The sequence below is a fragment of the Lactuca sativa genome, chromosome 8, assembly GCF_002870075.4.
Source record: "Lactuca sativa cultivar Salinas chromosome 8, Lsat_Salinas_v11, whole genome shotgun sequence".
In the NCBI taxonomy this organism is placed as follows: domain Eukaryota; kingdom Viridiplantae; phylum Streptophyta; class Magnoliopsida; order Asterales; family Asteraceae; genus Lactuca; species Lactuca sativa.
In genome coordinates this window covers 4,006,019-4,016,994 of record NC_056630.2, presented here as the reverse complement: position 1 = coordinate 4,016,994, position 10,976 = coordinate 4,006,019, and the positions used below count along the sequence as shown (strand labels likewise).

The window sequence follows — 10,976 nt, the reverse complement described above, 5'->3', positions numbered from 1 at the left end:
ACCCCCCATTGTTCTCCTTGCGACTGCCAGACTTCATAGAGAGAGAAACTATTAACTATCCTTAATTCAACATTAAACATGCGTTTTTATTCAATTCAATCGATTCAACCCGTTTTTATAAAACCCGGTCGGCTCATTTTGGTCGAAAAATAAACATAAAACTGATTCTAATTGACTCGCGCAAAAGACATAGAAGTGACTTTTACAACATTTGATTTGAGAACTAATAAAAAAAATAAAGAAAAAAAAAACATTGGATCGCGAGAGAGAAATTAGAGGAGAATGAATGAGCAATCGACGCACTTCTTCATTCCCATCGATTGACGCAAACGCTTTCCAATTTCCATAACATCTCTGATCTATCATTTCTCCCGCAACACATTCGCATCGATCTTTTCCTGGTACGTACTCTCTCCAGCTCCATTTTTGTTACACTATTTCCGTCAATCTGATTTCATATTTTTGTAAATTTGTGTTGTCTGTTTGATAGAACATTATTCGAATATCTGTTCGTGTTTTGATACTGATCTTTACCCCAATCTGTCCTATATTTAGGTCGTTGTGATCTATCTGTGGTATTTGTTGTTCTGATTGTGTGTTTTAATGTCGGTTTTTTGGGGTGTAAGGAATTGGGGAAAAGAGGAAGAAACCTATCTATGATCCTGCTTCGTTAAATTAGAGTAGTTAGTGATTATGCTGTCTATATTAGGAAGATGATGCGATGAACGATCTAATATACGAACTCGGATTTTGGATCGGAACTTCCATTGATATTTAAGTAATTGTGTCTATAAATGTCAATACGATGGACTCCTTACGGAGAAACTAGATACAGACAGATAGGTAATTTGATCAGGTGAACCTTTTTCTTGGATCACAGATCTTATCTTCGTAAGGGTTTGGATCACCAAGAACTAATCAACATTATGATTTATATCAGGCCGGTTTTAAACATTCATCGGAATTTTAACGATTGTTTAAGATACATGAGTGCTAAGTTGGTGTTTAGTCTTGAAATATTACTGTCACCGATTCATATCAATCCAAACTTTAAATTTCTTATTTCTCAGATAAGCTCGAAAGCTTGGAGAGTAACCAGGAAGATTCTAAAACTTGTTGTGGCAACTGGGAAGGAGGAAATCCTTTCTATAATTCAAGCACATAATAATATCCTTCCCATTAGTAAGTTCTGCTCGATTTGATCCACAATTTAAATCTTCATGAGAGATGTTCTTTCTAAATGATTAAATTTTTAATGCCAGGATGCTCGGAAAACTTTTATAAGATTGGCCACTGTTTGATCTTCATTCCTCAACTGTTAAATCTCTGAACACTTTCATTCCAGTATGTCTCTAACAAGTGTTAGCGACAAGGAGGTGGATATCGTGATCGGTGCTTTCCGATCTGATCTGACGTCTTTCATGGAGGAATGGCGACCTATATTCTCTCGATTCCACTTAATAATCGTGAAAGATCCGGATCTTAAAGAGCTAAAACTTGCCGAAGGTTTTGACGTTCGTGTCTACACAGAGGCCGATATAGTCAAAGTCGTCGGTCCTTCTAAAATCGCTCTGTTTTCCGGCTACTCCTGTCGCTATTTCGGCTATCTCGTTTCCGATAAAAAGTATATTATTTCAATCGACGATGACTGCACGCCGGCCAAAACAAACAACGGTGATTTGGTAGACATAGTCGCCGGACACATCAACAACCTTAAAACTCCAGCGACTCCTTTCTTCTTCAATACTCTCTACGATCCGTATCAGAAGGGATCCGATTTTGTTCGTGGATACCCGTTTAGTCTACGTAGCGGCGTACCTTGTGCGATTTCATGTGGGCTTTGGCTTAATGTAGCAGACTACGATGCACCGACACAAGCGCTGAAACCAGATCTGAAGAACACGAGGTATGTCGATGCTGTTTTGACTGTTCCTTCGAAGGCAATGATGCCGATGAGTGGAATCAACATCGCGTTTGACCGGGAGCTGGTGGGCGCCGTCGTGATGCCGGCGTTGAAGCTGATGAAGGAAGGGAAGGTCCGGTGGGAGACGATGGAGGATATATGGTGTGGTCTTGTGGTGAAAGTGGTGTGTGATCATTTGCAGTTGGGTGTGAAAAGTGGGATTCCGTATGTTTGGCGGAACGAAAAGGGGAGTGCGGTGGAGAGTTTGAGGAAAGAGTGGGAAGGTGTGAAGCTGATGGAGGAGGTGGTTCCGTTTTTTGAGACGTTGAAGTTGTCTCCGGAGGCAGTGACGGCGGAAGATTGTGTGATGGAGGTGGCTGCGGCGGTGAAGGAGCGGCTGGGATCGTCAAATGCGGTGTTTTCCGCTGCTGCTGAGACGATGGTAGAATGGGTAAAGCTCTGGAATGCTGTCAGGTCCCAGGCTTAACTGTTTTTTCATTTTTTTTTCTGACTGTCGGTTATGTTAGGGTTCATTTTGTTCTAATAAGCACTTAATAGACGTTTAATTCTGGAGAATTAAAAAGTGTATTTGGCGTTTAGTTAATTTCTTATTTTGTTAATCAACTAGACTTGATAGTTAACACGTGATCTTTGACTTGGACTTGGGTTTAGGATCTATATAACGTTGTTGATCAAAGGTTTGATTTAATATTTTTTTGTTATTTATCGACAATATAATATTTTATTTTTTGGAGTTGTAAAGATGTGGTGGTGTTTTTTTATTTCTGAAAATATGTAAAGGCCCCACATTCTCATTTATAATCATTTAACATATCATCGGTGACTAAGTATGGTTTGTTTTGAGGTTAATTTACGTATACACTCGAAAATGTTTAGACTTCAAGAGCGATGTTGGTCTAAACATCATAAAATTTGAGGTTAATCCTTGTTATTTAACAAAATAAATTAATTTTTATTTTTAGGTGTGCAACAAAATAACAAATTCTATTAAAATCACTAAGTTTTTATAAAAAATCGATTTTGAAGCGTTTTAGAGTTGTTTTAATTCCATTTTGTAGAATTATTATCGACGCCACCAGTTTTGTTTCATATGTTTCCAAATATATAGATACTTTTAATGGTTAATAACTTAATAGGAGTAATGTATTTTTTATGAGTTGTTAAATATCTTCCTATTAAATGTTCTTATTTATCATTCTATTTACAAGATTATTATAAGTGTCAAAATCAAAATCAAAAGATAAAATGTATCAAATTAGTATTTTACACATGCATTAAATGGGTAAAAAGATGAAATAGGAAGCAATTTAATTTTTTATTTTTTATTTTGTATTATTATTTAGTTATTTAATTACTTTTGTCCATATTTGATTATTTAAGTTGTTTTTTATTTTTTTTTTCCATATTCAGTCCTTATAACCGGTTACTTTAGGTTAAGCCAGAAAAATGACTTGACATGGTAATATAATTTCCAGCTTTAATTTTTTGTTTATATTTAGGCCTCGTTTGTTTTTCTACAAAAGTACTTTTCTAGCACTTTTTTCTTCTGGCGGGTAGACGTTTCTCAAGTGCACGTCTTCTTCCGCAAACTTGGAAAAAGACAAAAGACATTTAACAACTTCCAAAACAAACAGCACCTTAGTCCTTATGACTAGTTTCTTTAGGTTTTGCTCATTAAGATAGATGAAACCGTAGCCGAAAACATCTTCTGTTTGGAGAATATAAGATACCAACATTATTTGATTGATTCGTGAATTAAGATGATGATATAAGTGAGGGAAGAGCCACGTGCGAGAACGCTTCATTAATGATTTTTCCACTAAGAATGTCATGAGCAAAACATGAAACCGATTATAAGAACTTAATGTGGACAAAAAAGTTAAATTGTCAAATATGGACAAAAAAATTCAATGATTAAATATGTACAAAATAAAAAATACATTACCCTATAAAATCAATATCCCCACTTTTAAAAAGAAAGAAAAAGTCATCAAATTATCAAATATATTATAATTATCTGTGATCATACAATACGAACGATTTCCGTGTAAGATTTTTGAATGGAATGTATATAATATAAGTATTAAGTACTAGAAGTAGTGACTTAAGTATAAGCGAAAATAAAAAAGCGATCAATCATCCACATGTGGCCTTTCGATAAAAATACACCCAATATTCTTATTTCCTAATATGAATAAAATATAAAAGATTTTATATATCACCCAACTAGGTTCATATTCCTTTATTATATCCATTAATTGTCTTGTAATTGGACAAGATTATGAAAGATTAGTCTGTATTTGATAGTGGATATAACGAAGGAATAATAATTAGTGTATACACAGTTTTATACTGCTGGAGTATTAATTAAGTAATACTAGTAACTAATAATGTTATAATGCGTTTAAATGATTTATATTGAAAGAAATCAAATGCATGTGGGATGACTTACAAGTGACTACCCTTTACATTCGTAAAAACATTTGTATCGGATGACATGTATAATATGATTCTTTTATTTCACATCACCATCAACTCTATTATATATCATAATCAGAAATCATTTACTTTAAATGAATCATGAATACATCACCTTGTTCATAAAGCATTACTATTAGAATGAATGACTGGTATTGAATGGATTTTAGCGTGATTCCAATATTTAGATTTCTTTCAACATAAAATTTATAAGAACCTTCCTATCTATACATAAACACAATCCAGCCAAAAAGAAGAAAAAACAAGAGATACTTACGAATGAAACAGGTCTCTCAACTGATATCAATTGTGTCAGAAAAGCAGAAAAATAAAAATAAAATTTACAGGTATTGACAAAAGTCAGGAGACCTGAATATGAAGTCTAAGTACAACCCAGACAATGTCTGACTGAAAGTGAGAAGTGTGTTGGATGTTTTGCAGGTGGAGACTGAGCTTTTCTGCGACCAAAATGCTTATGAAAAGCATCCACTGCACCTTTAACCCCATCTTCATCCGCCATGGCCTTTGCCAGTTCAGTAGCAGCTACTTTCACCTGTGTGTGTGTGTGTGTAAATATTTTATATTTATGAGAAAAGTAAATAAGTATAACTCTGTGTTTTACTTACAGAATACTCACCTCTGGCTTTAACATCAAGTGTATCGCAGAAACCAATTTCTTGAGTGAGAAGTCCTCCACAGGAATTGGAGGGGGGCCTACTCCCCTAGCATGAACCTGCTTTCCCCAAAATGGTTGGTCTCCAAAGAAAGGAACCACAGTTGTTGGACACTGTTGTAATGTATATACATTATTATTATTATTATAGAAATAAATAAAACAATACTTGGAACTTTTTTTTTTTTCATATGATAGAAAAAAGCAAGCTCACCGCAGCTTTAAGACCAGCAGCGGTTGTTCCAGCACCACCATGATGAACCTGCAAAAAGTAAATAATTTTTATTTGTTACACAAATGAAAAATGTATAAAAAAATTTACGTACCACAGCAGCACATTGTAGGAATAGCCAATCGTGTGGAACATTATCCAGCAAGTATACGAAATCTTTCGACTTGGCCACTGCACATATATATATGATATATGTATGTAGAACAATATTAACAAACAAACTGTATTTTTTAAGTAATTAATGAGGTAGAAAAGTAGAGGAAGATAAAGATCTTACTTACAGTTTCCTAAACCACCCCAGCCTTTGTTGATGATGCCTCGTTGTTTTGTAATTTGTAGGGCTTCCACAATTATCTTTGTCATTCCATCAGGGTCTTGAACAGGCTGTGTCATGTGTCATCAAATCAATTACAAACAATTGTATTGCTGCTGCTTTTAGTCAAGGAGTACTGGAGTTGCTGCTTTTAAGTGCTTGTATTATCTAATAATCTATTTATGTAACATTTAAGAGGAAAAAAAACTCACAAGGCTACCAAATCCAATGTAGATGGGCTTTTTACCATTTTGGAGCCATTCCAGTAGCGGATCTGGAGGTACATAAGTTGATGCAAGGTCTAAGAAACAGAAACCTACAACATCAATATGCGCACCCCAATCTGAAATCCCATTAATCAACAACACAAATCATTACTATATAACCATCCACAATATTTGCCCATAGTATATATATATATTTCAAGATTTTGTGAGACAGAATAGTGAAAGTAACAGAGACATTTGAAGAGCTTTTGGTTTGGGGAAAAGATGATATGGAGCATAATTAATCAATCCAATTATAGGCAGCATGTTAATTTATGTGTAAACCAAATATAGACAGACAGACAGACAGACATACCTTTTGGTTTGGGAACAAGATGTGGACTCCAAATATATCCATAAGGCAAATCATGTGGAGAACTATATGAACCACTTAAATATGTAATAGGTCTTAGCTTCAGCTTTTTCTTTCTAAACTCATTAATTATATCTCGCATCCCCATCCAAATTAATGCATCAACAATCTGATATGACAGCTGCAACAAACAATAATAGTGATCCATCCCATGAGTACAAATAATAAAGCTACTAGTTGGAACTATAACAATAATCAAAGCTGCTTACTCTATTTGCCACAGGTTGCCGAACCCGTGAAAGAGGGTGTGAAAATTCACTTGTAGGCCTGAAGAAAATAAAGTTAAAAATATCAGTAAAAGGACGGAACTGACCCTATCTCTCCTAACTGGCACACTCAGAAAATTAAAAGAAGCAATATAAACGTACGTCCATGGCATAGTGAAAAAGATGTGGAGTGGAACATTAAGTGCTTCTGCAACATGAGTATGACCTGAAAAAGCATAATTCCATTCAATGTAATTAACTAAAACAGTTAATTCACAATTTTAATGGTGATGTGATGTGGGCCCTACCATATGCAGGAGGGTTAGCAATTATAGCATCAACTTTGAAAGAAACGTTTGTGTCCAGATCAGGACTAGTACATGCAGGAAGTAAAGAAAATACAATCTCCTTTATTTGACTTCTTTGAATTGGTATCTCTGAAGGTTCTGATGGCAAAAATCCTTTGTTCTTCACCATGTCTACACAAACAAATTCAACCCCACCCATCACAAAAAAAAAAAAAAAAAAAAAAAAAAAAAAAAAAAAAAAAATATAAGATAAAACTATTAATATGGCTACATTACTTACATCCAGCAAGGACTTTGGGATCACCACCTAGAGGGAAAAACTCAAGGCCAGAAGCCTTGACAAATTCCTTGAAATTGGAGTGAGTTGCTAGTCTGACTCTATGACCATATTCCTGTAAACGTTTTCCAATGGCAACAAATGGTTGTACATCTCCCCTTGTTCCAACAATAAGCATAACAATCTGCAATGGAGGGAAATCTGGAATAGCTGTTGCATCTTCATCTTCATCTTCATCTTCAGTAATAGTAGTAGTAGTAGTAGTAGCTTCAACTTTGGTACCAAAATCCAAGCTTTGTTGCCTGATTTCATCTGGAATTTCAAATTGCACTGTGCCATCAGCTCGAACACTAGCTAACCGATTCAACCACTTGAGCTGCAGAAAAGTACATTACATTTATGTTGTTTTTAATCATTCTTATTAAGTACTTATTTGAAAATAAGTGTAGTAACTGAAGAAGTGAAGAAACCAAAACCTTCTTTTTTGTAGGTATTTTACTGTCAAAAAACTTGGCACCAAGTAAGCCATGGATTTTGTTTTGTTTAATTCTCCCATGTTGTTGTTGTTGTTGTTGTTGTTGTTGACTACTGGTTGTCACTGATGATGTGTCTGGTGTAGATCTTCCACCGGGAAGATTTCGATTAATAGACTCTGAGTAGACAACATTCGGAAGCTGTCAATTGATAGGTTAACAAATAGAATAAACTTCATTGTAGCAAATGGAGAGATCAATGAATAATAATGTCTGCTCCATCTAAGTATTAAGTTTAAAGCTCATTTCATTTGGGAAACAAGTTAGAAAATACTACTCCAATAGAGAAGAGATTTTGTATACAAGAGGAAATATGAACGTTCTGTGAAAAGAAGTGTCAATATGTAGTAAGAAAAAGAATACATGAGTTTGTACATACACATATATAAACATTGTATTGTAGTAGTTGTTTCTATGTGTATGCCACCTAGGGGAAATCCTCAGATATATAAAAAAAAAGGCTCTGTTGTTAGTTTACTATGATTTATTTATTTAGTAAAAGGTAGGGTAATGTAATGGGTATTGCCTGCAGTTACTATAAGAAACTCTCTTGATGGGCGACATTAACAAACTCTCTTGAGGAATTAGAGTCTTAAAGTAAAAAAATTTATATATTACTTCAGTTCAATCCATCATATCATTGGGAGAGGATTAACAAGAAGATCAAATGTCATCAGGCCAAACATCAATTAAAGAACAAAATGACATCGTCCTCACATAATTTATTCTCTGACTTATTCTGAAATAGCTCAAATGCGCATTCGTCAAAGCAATTAAGATTGAAGAAAAAGGCTCTTAGTTTTTTAGGGAGAGAGATGCTAAAATTCTCAACTATTCAGTAAACTTTAATAGAAAAACAACTACTCACCTAACTCTTCTAGTATTCTACTCCTTAGAATAATTATTTTACAGATTCATACAAACCCTCACTTGTTCGTTGTCCCACAACCAGGGTGCTCTTTAAAACTCAAAATTAGCAATTCCTCCCACAATAACAATTATAATCACATTTGGTGTATAAATTCATCGCTTAAAGTTACATGCCACCCAGATATATGAAAACGAAAAAAGGGGAAACCTGAAGATAGACCGACATGTTGAGGCGGTTCGTCTGCGGCAGTTATCTCAACATCAGGATCGAGTTCCGGTGGGCTTTCAGAAGTGACACTAGGAGATGAGCTTTGACTATGATGACCACCGTCGCCCACATCAGGGTAAGAATTCATGGCGATTGCTGTAGTACTTTAAGAAAAAAAAGGATTGGAAGTGCTTTTGTTTGAAAGCTGAAAATGAGAGAAAAGGGAAAAGAGGGTTTTGGTTACGAAGGAAGGAAGGAATATGTTCGGTTGTGACCGCCTGCTTGCTTACATCACATTCAAAGACAGGTGTTGGACTGTTGGTAAAGCAATGCCAACGAGGGAATTGGGTAGGAAATTTGAATGAGTTGGTGGTCATTCAAAACATTTTTTTTTTATTTTTTTATTCTAATTCTAAATAAGCCCACTAACCTTAAATAGACCGGCCCACATATCTCTAGGGATGGAAACTGGCAGGTTATGCAGCCCTCGAACCCGACCCTACCCGATTTAGGCCCCCTATTAGTGATCCCGATTGTTTAATCCCTTAAGGCTTCGAAATATTAGGGTTGAAAAAAAAAAAAAAAAAAAACCATGTATCCAATGTGAACTCGCTACCTTAACTCAATTTGACCTAGGAATTCCTAAGTTGATAAGTATAAAAACATCAAAGCAGTGGCGGAGCCAGTGTAAAAGTAAAGGGGTATCCCAAATTTTTGTAGGATAACCCAAATTTTTTTCTGGGGTATCACCTTCTATGTTACAGAACTTGCTGCTCGGTGGTCGATTCAGTTGATTGGGGGAATAGCGAGAACTTGGGGAGAACTCAGATTGAGTAAATTATAAAGAAACTATTTTTTAAAATTTTATATATATATATATATATATATATATATATATATATATATATATATATATATATAGAGAGAGAGAGAGAGAGAGTTAGGTTCAAATGTTTTCACTATCTACTGTGTGCTTGTATGATTGATTCTGGACCAATCATTTTAGTTATTTTAAGAAACTAATTAATGCATATTAAATATTGAAGATGTAATTAATACCCATTTGTAACACCAAGAATTTAAAAACAATTTTTCGCATTTTATAAAGGCAAAATTCATTTAATAATCATAAAAACATCATTGTTTGTAATTCATTTCATAACATATAAAAACCCCAAGATCACATAATATAAAAATCCCGCGTGTGTGCACTGATCAGGCCGGCGCCTTCCCGCGATCCTCACTAGTATCTGAAACAAATAACACCAACACTGTAAGCATAAAGCTTAGTGAGTTCCCCAAAATACCACATAACACATATTAGCCACTCGAGGCTATAACTCTGTGGGTCCGTGCACCCATACTCTGTGAACCCTCAGGTTCTAACTCTGTAAACAAGCATAGCATAAATCACATAGAAGAATGCAGTGCAACACATAACATACATGGCATACAAATACTCTATCATATAACTCTGGTTACCTACTCAAGGTAAAGTATAGTGAGAAGACTCACCTCGCGTGTCTCGATATCTCACAATCCTGGGAATCCCTCGTGCCCGATTCTCCGAGCTCTAATCCTCCTATAACATCATATGTCCCTAGTTAACACTTTATATCTCTAATGTTGACTATCCCTAAGAAGTCAACACAGGTCCACTCTAGTCAACGGTCAACTTTGACCGGACTCGGCGAGCGCTAGGGCGACTCGGCGAGTCTAGACGTTCTCACCAATTCTCTAAGATCCCCTTTCTACACGTCGAGTATCCCCTCTGACTCGACGAGTTCCTCCTGGAAGAATCGCGGGGCCACCCCGACTCAACTCGCCGAGTCTGAAGAACGACTCAGCGAGTCCCAGTTCGACTCAGACCACCTGTTAACCCTCACTAACTCGCCCTGACTCACCGATCCAACCCATAACCCGGACAGGACCACTCTAAGGCAATCTTCAAGCTACTCGCCGAGTCTGTTCATCGGACTCGGCGAGTCCATGCCATGCAACCGCTCAAACTGCTTTCTAAGGTCAGATCTGCTCCGGCAATTCATAGGTCTGGCCTTCCTAGACTGGTTCATCACGTAAAGTCCTCATTTCGGTGCTCATAATACACCCCATGACTCATAATTTACGTTTTGACCTAAGGCATAAGGATTCCAATCCAAAACCTCCATTGATTCCCGAAAAACTCAGGCATGGGACATTCTGGACTTCCAAGGGTCCCAATATAGGGTTCCAATCGCTTGGGGGACTAAGGAAACACTCAATCTAGCCACAAAAGGGTTCAATAGACCCTAAATCCATATACACATCAACATAGA

General features: G+C 36.0%; 2 protein-coding genes across 4 annotated transcripts; one reads left to right on the top strand and one right to left on the bottom strand.

The window, feature by feature from the left end:
* The first annotated feature begins 240 nt into the window (after nt 1–240).
* On the top strand, nt 241–2,600 carry LOC111911004 (probable UDP-arabinopyranose mutase 5). The gene is made up of 3 exons (XM_023906771.3): nt 241–401; nt 1,071–1,182; nt 1,263–2,600. The coding sequence occupies exon 3, from the start codon at nt 1,347–1,349 to the stop codon at nt 2,388–2,390; it is 1,044 nt and encodes a 347-aa protein (XP_023762539.1). The 5' UTR covers nt 241–401; nt 1,071–1,182; nt 1,263–1,346; the 3' UTR covers nt 2,391–2,600.
* A 1,991-nt stretch (nt 2,601–4,591) lies between these two features.
* On the bottom strand, nt 4,592–9,195 carry LOC111911005 (sterol 3-beta-glucosyltransferase UGT80A2). Of its 3 annotated transcripts, none has more exons than XM_042897636.2 (13): nt 8,662–9,195; nt 7,527–7,702; nt 7,054–7,426; nt 6,774–6,944; nt 6,628–6,691; nt 6,469–6,526; nt 6,203–6,380; nt 5,833–5,936; nt 5,589–5,691; nt 5,402–5,478; nt 5,290–5,337; nt 5,040–5,189; nt 4,592–4,955 (listed from the first exon to the last, which is right to left on the bottom strand). In XM_042897636.2, the coding sequence occupies exons 1-13, from the start codon at nt 8,807–8,809 to the stop codon at nt 4,785–4,787; spliced, it is 1,821 nt and encodes a 606-aa protein (XP_042753570.2). In that variant the 5' UTR covers nt 8,810–9,195; the 3' UTR covers nt 4,592–4,784. The 3 variants fall into 3 exon arrangements, with proteins under 3 accessions (XP_042753570.2, XP_023762540.2, XP_023762541.2); XM_023906772.3 differs by having other exon boundaries at nt 5,833–5,963; nt 8,662–9,190; XM_023906773.3 differs by having other exon boundaries at nt 5,833–5,963; nt 7,527–7,724; nt 8,662–8,821.
* Nucleotides 9,196–10,976: the final 1,781 nt, after the last annotated feature.

What these genes read in the sequence shown, in the direction of transcription:
- LOC111911005 (XM_023906772.3), bottom strand. Translation starts at nt 8,809, where the DNA reads ATGAATTCTTACCCTGATGTGGGCGACGGTGGTCATCATAGTCAAAGC. An exon ending in ACATGTCGGTCTATCTTCAG is followed by an intron (nt 7,703 to 8,661) that starts GTTTCCCCTTTT and finishes TTGTCTACTCAG; the next exon opens with AGTCTATTAATCGAAATCTT. An exon ending in GGCAACCTGTGGCAAATAGA is followed by an intron (nt 6,381 to 6,468) that starts GTAAGCAGCTTT and finishes TGTTTGTTGCAG; the next exon opens with CTGTCATATCAGATTGTTGA.
- LOC111911004 (XM_023906771.3), top strand. Translation starts at nt 1,347, where the DNA reads ATGTCTCTAACAAGTGTTAGCGACAAGGAGGTGGATATCGTGATCGGT.